Source organism: Elephantulus edwardii, unplaced genomic scaffold (genome assembly GCF_000299155.1).
Source record: "Elephantulus edwardii isolate Elephantulus edwardi_28Jun2011 unplaced genomic scaffold, EleEdw1.0 scaffold00084, whole genome shotgun sequence".
NCBI lineage: Eukaryota > Metazoa > Chordata > Mammalia > Macroscelidea > Macroscelididae > Elephantulus > Elephantulus edwardii.
Window position 1 is genome coordinate 11,248,944 of NW_006399834.1, and position 12,214 is coordinate 11,261,157.

Here is a 12,214-nt window from a genome sequence, read left to right on the forward strand (position 1 = left end):
TTTCACTGGTTCTGTGTTCCATCTCTTCAACTCTGCTCATGTGTCCCTCCATCATGTTGACAACATCTGAAACATTGGAACTCATATGTTGGATCATGGTTTCTTGTTTTTCCAATGCCACTAATGCCTCATTTGTTTTGTCTACATTGTTCTGGATTGTTTTTTTTAAGCTCCTCTTGGTTTTTGCTTGCAGTGTCCTGTAATTCTTCAAGTTTGTCTTTAACCCATTGAAAAATATTTAATCATTGTTCTTTTAAATTCTGTGTCAGAAAGTTCCATCAGGCTTTCTGGCTTCAGGAAAGCCATTGATACTGTGTCACCTTTTGGGGGCAACATCTTGCTTTGCTCTTGTGTAGAGTGTGGGATAGCTTTTCTTTCATGACATTATACGTTCTGGATCTGAAAACAGTGCTCTAGCAATTAGTAGGGCAGCCACCCCACTTGTGTTTTTCTCTGAACTTCTTGCTCAAGGGAAAGTACAGTTCAGAGCCAGTGAAAGCAGCCTTCTTTAGCTAAGTCTGATCAAGGTGCTCTGGATTAAAGGCATGTTGACTGATGGACATGTAGGTACAGGTGTGGAGTAGAATGAGGGTATGGGACAACCACAGGGACAGGTAAGTCACTTGCGAGGACCTCAATCAGATTTCATCTGTCCGGTTATGTTCACAAGTAGGGTCCCTACTCAAATTCCAGTTTTCCATCTCCCTCTCAGCTGCTCTCGCTCAGTGGTCCTTGCCCAGTGATCCTCACCCAGGTTCCCTTGGCCAGTGGCACCTGCCCCAGAAGGCCCTGCTTCCAGCGAGGCTTAAGAAAACTCAGTCAAATGCCCACTGACCTGCTTGCTTCTAGATGGTCTGTGCCATCTAAGCAAACACAGTCAAATTCCTACTGGCCTGCTCACTCTTGAGCGTTCTCCTGAGTGGTTGGTGGGGCCCAAGAAAACAGTCAATTCCAGTATGCCCACTTGCTTCTAGTGGGGCTTAAGAAAACTAAGTCAATTTCCTACTAACCTGCTTTGTTTTGGTGAGTAGGTCCCACAGCAGCTCAGTTGGCTACTTCTGCCAGGGCCCACGACTTGCTGCTCATGTAGCTCCCAAAATAATTATTTTAATAAAAGTTCTGACTCAAATTCCTACTGGCTATGCCACGCCACACCATGTGGTCTCTATGCACGGTGTCAATCTCTCTGGTGGCCCGTTTCTATGCAGCTTGCTACTCCTCCAGCTCCTTGCACTGCTTACTCCACCACCACCATCTTGGTGTTGGAACACTTTTTCAACTGTTGGTGGGAGTGTAAAATGGTGCAATCACTCTGGAAGGCAGTATTGTGCTTTCTCAAAAAGTTGCAAATAGAAATACCATTTGACCCAGCAATTCTACTACTGGGAATATAACCTAAAGAAACTGTAACTGCCACCTAAGCAGATATATGCTCACCTATGTTTATTGCTGCTTTGTTCACAATAGCAAAGAATTGGAAACAACCCAAGTGCCCATCAACAAACAAATGGATAGAGAAGCTGTGGTATATTCACACAATGGAATACTAGGCTGTATTGAAAAACAAGGAACTCCTGACCGTGGAGGACATTATACTGAGTGAAATATCTCAGTCACAAAAGGACAGATATTGCATAGTACCACTGATTAAAGCAGGACTGACATCTGGTTTGGGGGAAACTGAGAGGAGATAAATAATGTATACTCTATTGAAACAAATGTGGGAGAGAATTGTTTAGGAGGAATAAATGGTTAGGTATTATTTCATGACAGGTGTGCAGATTGAAAGCTGCATAGTAGAGTGGCCTAGGGGGTTGGGTTGTATAACGATAAAAGATTTTTTTTTAATATTTTTTTTTTACTTTTAAAGAGAAAAGTGAACTGGGAGGAGAGGTGGATATGGAGGACAGTGTGCAACAATAAATGAATGGGATTCCAAAGTCTCTGTAAACTTTCAGTAACATAAAAAAAACTTAAAAAAAATAAATGCTCTGGGATCTATGTTCTTCTCACTCTTTTTTGTTTTTTATTTTATTTTCACATTCTTCACAATTTTGTTGTGTGTGCCATTGAGTTGGAGCTAACCAATAGTGGACTCTTCAGTAGGGTTTTGGAGGCAATAAATTACATGGGAGGAGAGTGTCTATCCTTCTCCCATAGAACAGCTGGTGAATTTGAGCTGCATGCCTCTGAGATTACAGCCAGCAACTTAACAATTAGGCCACCAGAGCTCCATAATTTATTATAATCCATACAATCAAATACCTTTGCATAATCAACAAAATACAAATAGATATTCTAGTATCTCTTCTTTCAGCCAACATCTATTTGTCATCAGCAATAATATCCCTGATGCTGTGGCCTCTTCTAAACCTAGCTTATATACAATGGTTATTGAATCGGCTATGTCTTTCCCCCTAAATTGAAAAAATAATTTTAAAAACAGAGTTGAGGCATTGATCACCAGTTATCGAAGGCCAGAGGGCTTGTGAAATGAAATCAGGATATCATCCATGAAGAGTGCAAAAGGTTATTACAAAGATGGAAGAGAAAGAAAAGCCAAAATGGATATCAGAGGAAACTATGTAAATTGCATTATCACAACAGAAGTCAGATCAAAGGGAATGGATGCTGAAGTAAAAGAACAGAATAGAAGCTTTCAAAGGGAAGCTAGTGAAGGCAAAGCAATGTATTACAATGAAATGTGTAAAAATTTGGAGTCAGAGAATAACAAGGGAACAACTCATTCAGCCTTTCTCAATCTAAAAGAATGGAAAGAAATTCAAGTATCAATTTGCAATACTGAAAGGAGTCATGGGAAAAATCTTGAATGATCCAGGAATTAGGAAGGAGTTCCGGTGACCTAGTGGCAAGAAGTTGCACTGCAATCCTGAAGGTGCATGGTTCAAATCCACCACATGTTCTGCTGGAGAAGGAGGGGCTGTCTTTTCCTGTGCCAGTTGCATCTGAATCGCTGCTACACATAAGGAAAAAAAGTAGATGGGAAGAAAACACAGAGTAAGTGTACCAAAAAGAACTGTTCGACACTGAAAAATTTCAGCAAGCACCATCTGAACAGAGCCAATGGTAACAAAGGAAGAAGATCAAGCTGTGCTGAAGACACTGGTAAAAAATTAAGCCCCAATCTATATTGGATACCAGTTGATATCTTTCAACTGCAGATGTAACCTTGGACCTACTCACTAGTCTATGGAAGGGAATTTGGAGGAGAGCTGACTGGCCAACTGACTGGAAGAGATCCATATTTGTTCCCATTTCCAAGAAAGTTATTCTAAAAGAAGGCCAAGTCATAGAACAAGATCATTAATATTATATGCAAGCAACATAGTGCTGAAGATCATCCAAAAACAGCTGGAACTACATTGACAGGGAACTGCCAGAAGTTCAAGATGGATCTGGAAAAGGGCATGGCACCAGGATTATCATTGCTAATGTCAAATGGATCCTGGTTGAAAGGAGAGAATTGCAGAAGAATGTCTATCTGTGTTTTATTGACTATCTAAAAGCATTTGACTATGTGGATCACAACAAACTATGACTTACATTGAGAATAATGGGAATCCCAGAACATTTAATTGTGCTCATCAGAAACCTCCACCAAGAGGCTGCTCACCAAATGGAATAAGGGAACACTGTATGGTTTAAAATGAGGAAGAGTGTGCATCAGGAGTGTATCCTTTCTCCAGATGTATTCAGTCTGTGTGCTGAGCAAATAATTCATGAAGCTGGACTCTCTGAAGAAGAATGTGGCATCAGGATTGGAGGAAGACTTATCAATAACCTGTGCTATGCAGATGACACAGCCTTGCTTGCTGAAAATGAAGGGAACCTGAAGTGCTTATTGCAAAAAGTCAAAGACATCAGCTTTCAATATTAATTATTGTTGTTGTTGTTGTTATGTGCCGTCGAGTCGTTTGCGACTCATAACGACCCTATGTACAACAGCCCTAAACCGTGCTCTATCCTGTGCCAATCTCATTGCCTCTGACACACCCATCCCAAGTACCCCAGTCACTGAATCAATCCACCTCATAGAGGGTCTTCCTCTCCTGCGCTGTCCCTCTACTCTACCCAGTATGATGTCCCTCTCTAAAGACCTGTCTCTCCTTACAACATGTCCAAAGTATGTCAGACGAAGCCCCAGAATCCTTGCCTCCAAGGAGCAGCCTGGTTTAATCCTCTCTACGATGAATCTGTTTGTTTTCTTGGCAGTCCATGGTACATTCAATACTCTTCTCCAGCACCACAGCTCAAAGGCGTCAATTCTCCTATCCTCCCTAGTCATTGTCCAACTCTCTGATGCATAACAATATTAATTACATCTTTAAAAAAACACACCAACTTTTCCAAACTCTTCTCAATTATGTGTTCTACACTATGAATTTTCTATAATACACATTTTCAGGACTGAGCTAGGGAATCACAAGTCTTTCTAGAATCTTTCTCATGTTGTTTCTTCGTATTTCTTGCTTCCCTCCACCCTCTACCAACTTCACCATCTTACCCTATATTGAATTAGTTATCATTCCTTCTTGCTCCTCCTTTGTATCTCCCATGGTTTTCTATGTATATCTCTATTTTAAAGCTTATGTTGTAATCATTTATTTACCTCTTCAAGGATGTTTTGTTCTTGAAAACAGGTCCTGTACCTGTCTTGTATATAAAGCGAACATTTTGTCTAAATAGAAAGAAAATTCTGATGGGATAGCTGTGATTCTGTACCCCTAGACAGTCAGTTGTAGATTTAGAAATAATGAGTTAAAGATTCTTTGTGTTGGGCATTGTTAAATTGGCTCCAACTCACAGCACCCCTGTGCACAACAGACTGAAGCCTTGACCAATTTAAAGGTAGGCAGAGGAGATCTTCTCTTTCCTTCTTTTATGTAAACTTACAAGGATTTTCTAAATACATAATATACCCCTGTAGAGTGTAAGAAATATAAAATTGGAAGTAATTTCCTCCTAAATAATAAATGGTAACACTAATGTTTTGTTTGTGTTTTTATTAGGTGCTGTGATTGTCTCAACACCCCAGGACATTGCACTTCTGGATGCACACAAAGGTGCTGAGATGTTTCGAAAAGTCCATGTGCCAGTAAGATTTTTATAGCTCACTATTTCAAAAATATAAAACTTTTTTAAATGAATAGGCAAAATGTTGCCAAAAACTCAAGGGTTAATTTTGTTCTGTACATAAAACTGTATGAAAATTTGGTTATTAAAAAATAAAATATGGTTATAATCCAAATTAGTCTTTAAGGTCACTTTAAAACACACATATTTGTGAATACATATTGTTTTTAGGTACCATTGAGTTAATTACAACTCACAGTGACCCTATGTACAGTAGATCAAAACCAAAGAGAGTTGAGTTGCCAACCCAAGGGCAAATGGTTCAAATACACCAGCTGCTTCACTGAAGAAAGGTGGGGAATCATTGATTATATAAAGCCATCCATTTGTTGTGGTGTTTCTATTATCAGCAATAGATGACTAAGACACTGACCTTTGCTTTTATAAAGCTCTCAAAATCCATAAATCTATATTTGTGAAGTAAATTAATAACTATTAATGAGCAAAAGTAAAAATAACTATTAATGTGTTATAGTGGACATAAATGTCTTTGGAACAACATCATCTTTCTATATGGAATTGATGATTACTTTCTCTGATTTTTTTTTTTATTTTCTCATGCCTTTATTATCCTATGTTTTTCCTCTTGGCTCTCTCTTATTTTTAATTGCTTACATACCAATCTTGATCTTAAATTATACAAATTTTAAAATTACATAGAATGTTGTAGTCACATCTTAGCCTACAAAAACAAAGTAAATGTTCAGTTATGTTTAAGAGTATTTGAATGAGAACTTTCCAACGTTAAACTTTATAAGCAGTTGGACAACCATGGTGCAGAAATATTATAAAGAACATCTTTGCTGTGAGTAGAGTATGTAGAACTGTGAGTAGAGTATGTATGACCTCTACTATGCTTCTGGTTCTTAAAAGCCTGGGATTCTAAGTAATAGTAAAGCATTTGAAATTAGAAAGTGTTTTAAAAATGCTAAGGAGAAATGTTATGCTTTATATATACCACTTTATTCCATTTCCTCCCTGGTTTTTAGGCTTGGCTCTTTGCTTTTTCATCTTTTTAAATGCATTAGTTACCATGGAAATAATGATGCCATCAGGATTCATTGGTATGGACAGAGTTTAGTAATGTCTATAGGAACATTTTAAAGTTCATTTAAATGATTTAAGATGAGATATTAAATCCCTGTTCTCTGCCTAGAATAATACTTTGTGAAATTATTGGTTATCTCAGTATGTGCAGAAAGAATAATTTTTTAAATAATAAAATATTTTCTCTTACCTACTTTTAATCATAAGTTGTTTATGTGGTGTGTCTATCTTGTGCATTTTTGTTGCCTTCTTGTACAGGGGAGGTCTAGGCACCTTGATCTGGAGTATTTCTCTTGTCATTTGAATTTTGGAACCATAAGACTTGTCACTATGCAGCCCTTCTTTTTCAGAGACTCATCTTCTCATCTACTGAAAAGTATATTAAAATATATATCCTTTAATATTCATTTTATAATATCATTTGGTTAATTTTAGCCATCTTTTGGTTAAATTTAATAATTTGGTTAATTCATTTTAGTTGATAATTTATTTCACAAACATAGATTTATAGATGTTGAGTGCTTTATATAACCAGAGGGCAGTATTTTAGTCCTCTACAGCTACTATAATAGAAATACCACACATGGATAGTTTAATAAACACAAATTTATTTTCTCTAAATTTAGGGGAGGACATTCTCTGTCAGCTCTAGGATACAGTCTTTGTCTCTTCTGAGCTTCTGCTTCTGGGAAGTATGCATGGTATCTCTCTTTCCCAGCTTGTGTTTAATCTTTTTTATATAAAAAACATTGACTAGAGAGCTCTGGTGGCCTAGTGGCAAGAAGCTGCACTGTAATCTTGAAGGCACGGAGTTCGAATCCACTAATTGCTCCGTGAGAGAAGGATGAACACTCTCTTCCTGTGTGATTAACTGTCTCTGAAACCCTGCTTGAGGGTCTACTATGGGTCATTTCTTACTTAACGTTATACAATAACAAGAACAACAATGTATGTCCTAAACTAATCTTGTAAAATTAACAACAGAGATAGTCTATAATCAAATTAAATTATAACCATAAGATAGAGGTTAGGATTAACATATTTTGAAAGGATACAATTCACTTCATATCATTCTACTCTTTGGCCACCCAAAATTCATCTTCTTCCCTAATGCAAAACCACATTCACCTCATCTTGTCATCCCAAAAGTCTTGAAATCATCTCCAATTCCAAAACCTCATCTTCTGAATCATCTAAATAAAATGTGGCTGGTCCTTTAAGTATATTCTATTCTGGGGAAAAATTCCTTTTCATCTGTGAGTCTACAAAATCTAGATTACAAGTTATTTGTTTCCAAAGTACAATAGTAGAATAAGCACAAGGTAGGAATTCTCATTGGAAATGGGAAGAAATGGAAAGGAAGAAGTGATAATAGACAACAAGAAAATTTAAAACCCAGCAGAACAAACTACATTTTTTTCTCAAGACTTAAATATCCTCTATTCACTGAGACCATATAGGCTGTAGTTCTACCCTCCAGACTATACTTCCAAATTGAAACCATTTGGTTATATTCTTCAGCACTGTCTTCCTGGCTCACTGGGATAGCAACTCTTCTCTCTCAGCTTTGAGTAGGTTGCAAGCCCCATTTCTCTATCCCTTGGTGATGGCATTCCCACTCTTTTGGCTTTAAGTGGTGGCCCCATCCCTATGGAATACCTTAATGGCAGCTCCATACCCTGAAACTGAATTGGCAGAATCCAACACTCTAAAACCTAGGAGGCTGTGGCCTTACCCTTCCTTTTGAGATCTAGTAGACTGTGGCCCCACCCTTTATAATCAAGGCCCTGCTTCCCAAGTTTATTCCAGCAGTTCTTAGGATCAGCAGCCTGCTCGAGGATAGTTTTTTCTTTTCTTGTAGGACAACATTTATAGCTCCTTTGGCTTGTCTCCTGCCTATAGAATTCCAAGAAGGTGACAGCATTCTCTCCTTTTGTTCTTTCTCTGTTTCCTTCTGCCCAATCTTAGATTAAGTAACTAAGTCTATCAGTGAAAAGCTTAAATTCCGTAGCAAAAATTTATATATCTGTGTTTGTGATGAAAATTCAAAGCCATGTGTTATTAGTTTATTAAACAGAATTTTCCCATTCTTCATATTTTCAGTTTGCATAATTTATTTTTAAATTGATCTTTTTCCTCTTACATTTAACTGTAAGCAGCAAGGAGAAACCACGAGGCTTATTTAAGAGCTTATGTAGAAAAAGGCGGGAAGCTTATTTAGAATTCTTATCAGCCAAATATCCATCAGTTGCAAGTTCTACCTTCCACAAAACACTTGAACATAATACAGAAAAATCCTTTACTGATACTTAAAAAGTATTGTCCTACCTCCATTGTTCCTCAGCTGTTCATAGGATTTTCAGAAGCTTGTGAATTAAGAAGTGACTGGCCAATCCTGCTTCCTGATCTATTTTAACTCTACTAAAAACTGTCCATTGTGGCATATGATACACTGCTGGCATAGCTTTCAGCAACACAGCAACCCACAAGTTACCTCAGTAGGGAAAACTGACAGACTAGTGGCTATTCTAATTAGAACAATGAATTCCACCAATACAACAAACTGACAAATTAATGTTGTGCCTCTAATAGAAAATCAGGCATACCAATTTGTTTCCAGATCCAGTTGAAGCTTGCATAGATGTGGCAGCATGTGCTTCTAGGAGTGTATAGAGTATTTTAGCTGAGACTCACACCTGGCACACCTGGTAATGGCTCATTTGTAAATATTAAGGTCATGTGGAAGTCTCTGCTGAATCTTTGACACTGGTGCTTCACACAAGCCCTGAGGGCTCAGAGTACTGTTAATCAAAATAAAAAAGGTCTGACTTTTGGGTCAAAGATGCTTTAAATAAGAGGCGTCAACCACCAAATGGCTGTTAATTTAAAACAACAACAACAAACAAAACACACACACCCCGAAAACCTAATGTATGGATTGCAGCTCATTTCAGTAAGAGGCCCTAGCCAGAAAATGGCTGTTGATAAAAAAAGCCTGACTGGCAAATAAGAAACTGCCAGAAGTTCAAGCTATAATTAGAAAATACCATGGCACCAGGGATATCATTGCTGATGTTAGATGAATCGTGGCTGAAAGTAAAGAATAGCAAAAGAATATCAGTTGTTGTTGTTGTTGTTATGTGCCATCGAGTCACTTGCGACTAGTAGCGACCCTATGTACAACAGCCCTATGTACAACAAGAGGTAACTCATGGTTGCTGTGCTGCTAAATACATGTGTGTTTAACTGTGACATTGATGTTAACTGTGTGTTAACTGTGACACTGATGTGTCAAATATGATAATGTTTACCCATGGTGGACAATGTTTGGTGGAGCGCAGGAGTGGCATCCATTTCCGAAATAGCTTGCTTCTGGACACTCTACAAACTTGGAGAAAGGATGAAAGTTATACAAGTGTTCCGGTCTTTCGTTTATAGGGTCGCTATGAGTCACCAATGACTTGACGGCACTTAACAAGTGTGACAATAACAAAAATACAGGTAAATGACTTTAACAAACAAAAATATATCTTACAGTTAAAGAGAATAAAAATCAAAATTCAGAGTGCTGGCTCAAGAAGAAGGCTTTCTGGCTCTCAAGGGAGGTCCTTAACTCTTCTGAGCTTCTGCTTCTGGCAGAAAGTTCAGAAAACTTCAAAAGTTTGATATCTCTCCTTGCTAGTTTAAGTTTAAACTCTTTTATATCCCAAAAAAGTTTAACCCCCCCCCTCCCAAACATCTTTCACTAATCTTACTTTATTAATATAACAAAGATAACCCATTCCCAGTGGGATTATAACCACAGGCATTGAGGTTAAGAAGTACAACACATTTTTGCCTGAGATATTATTCAAGCTATAATAGTAATAAGCTTCTAGTAGTGATTTAAAATAAAAAGAAAAGAACATTGGAACTCTGGGTCAAAACCCTTAGCCCTCATTATGGGCTTGGTCTCCAGCTACCTTAAGTGTGAACACATGGTCTTTCAAATCGTCAACAGTTGTAGGATCAATATAAGAGACTGCTTTCCACATTAGAAATGGTGGTAAAGATGATGGTAATGGAGAGATGGTGAAGAGACTGTTGCACTGACTGGAGAAAAATGAGAGGAATGTTTTAGATGGAGCCACAGTGAAAGGTTTTGCTTGCTGGATGATTAAAGGTAAAGATGATTTACAGGTATAAGTTATGAGATAAAATTTGCTGGAGGACTGAGGAGATCAGAGGCTTCTTGCATTTGTGCTGCTGAACTTACTTAGATTTTTTCACTGTTGACTGAGAAGTTATCTGAACTAATTGAGGACTTGTGCCTAATTATTCTGGCTTGACTGCTAGACTAAACCTCAACTTGCATTGTAAGATATTCTTTGCCTCTTCTATTCTCCAACCTATTTCCCAGAAACCCCACATCTGTGAATAGACTCTATGAATCTTGCATCAAACATTGGACTCCAAGATTGGTAGAAAAAGATGCAGGGGCATGGGGGAAGGCATATCTGACCTTGTAGCTATTTTGGTACTATGGATATTATTGATGAGGACAGTTTGACTTTATGAAGTGAGTAGAAGTCAGACTTGAACATTTTCACATTGCATTTGCTCCGTTCACAAGTTCGTTTTCATTTTATAGACTGAAGCTCTCTTGGCTTAGTGGTAATGAGTTGCTCTGACAACTAATAGACATGAAATTTCAATCTGCCTGTTGCTTCATGGGAGAAAGATAGGTACTTTCCTCCCATATGAAAACCTTTTGGAGGTTCAGCTATGAGTCAGTTCTGTCTCCATGGTACACACAACAACAGTGCTAAGGTATGTGACAACCCTTTATCAAAGAAGAATTCTTGAAAAGTTATGATGTGTGTGTGTTTCCCAGAATCTTGGAATATGTTGATTCCTTCCTTGATAAGCCATTTGACTTGAGAAACTCATATTTCTTTTCAAATCCCTGTTCAAACATTACTTCCTCTAGAAAACTTTTCCCAATTTGCCAGGAAAAGTTAACAATCTTTTTCTGAACTACTTGTATATATGTCAAGTTTGGCTCTTATCTCATTTCTATTAGTCTGCACAGAAGATTATTCCTAAATGACAAGGAAACAATATAAACATACTTAAATACTTAGTTACCTGGTATATAGCAAGCATATAATAACTTTTTAGTATACTGGCATTTGACCTGGTGTCTAAGTAGGAGGAAACAGGACATAGGGACACAGGGCTGTGAGCATCTCTCTGAAAGGGCCAGAGGGAGTAAAAATAGCACAACACCTCACTGCCCCAGAGTGGAAAACAGATAAAGAGCCAGCCCCATGGTGCCTCTAGAGCCACAGCGGAAGTGAGGGGTTCATTTATACATTGCTGACTCATAGTTATGCTACCAACAATGGGATTTATTACGAAGGAAATTGAAGAGTGGAGGAGACAAAGAATACCAATGCAAATTCAAATTTTAGCCCAACAGTACCAAGACACAATTCCTCAAGTAGTCCAGACTTCGGTTTCAGTTTAGTAGTCAAATCCAAATCATCCAGTAAAGTTCTGCTCAGAGCAGTTATAAGTCAGCTTCTCCTTCAAGCATCAGCAAGAACAGCAAAAGCTTTAACTGTGGCCAGCACAAAAGCAATAAGCCTCAGGCCATACTTTGGCACAGTTTCTTTATAGCAATGCCACGGTCTCTCCAACACCATCACCAGGGTCTTGCCAAAGGGTCTACTCCAGCCTCCCTCAAGTCTTACTTACCTCAAGTCTTGTTGCCTGATGTGGGTAGCACTCTTTCACTTATCCTAGACTCAACAGCTGATGCTGATTTGCAAAACCATGCTGATTTGTAAGACCATGTCTCCATTTAAGATAGCTGCAGACCTGAGGGAGCTAGCTAATGACTAAGAAAAAGTCACATTTTAGGCTAACACCACACTGGGGATATATAAATATAATACAGTCTATAATCTGTGCTCTTCTTTACCCTCAGCTCACAGGCTGTTATACCTTTCTCTCTGCCTTATTAAAATTA

General features: G+C 38.1%; 1 protein-coding gene across 1 annotated transcript in view; it reads left to right on the top strand.

Moving 5' to 3' along the window:
• The window catches only part of LOC102848407 (iron-sulfur protein NUBPL-like), a 279,757-nt gene that overhangs the window by 214,661 nt on the left and 52,882 nt on the right, over positions 1-12,214 (top strand). Inside the window, 1 exon segment of the mRNA XM_006889978.1 lies at positions 5,031-5,116. Within this exon segment, the coding sequence (XP_006890040.1) occupies positions 5,031-5,116 (86 nt within the window).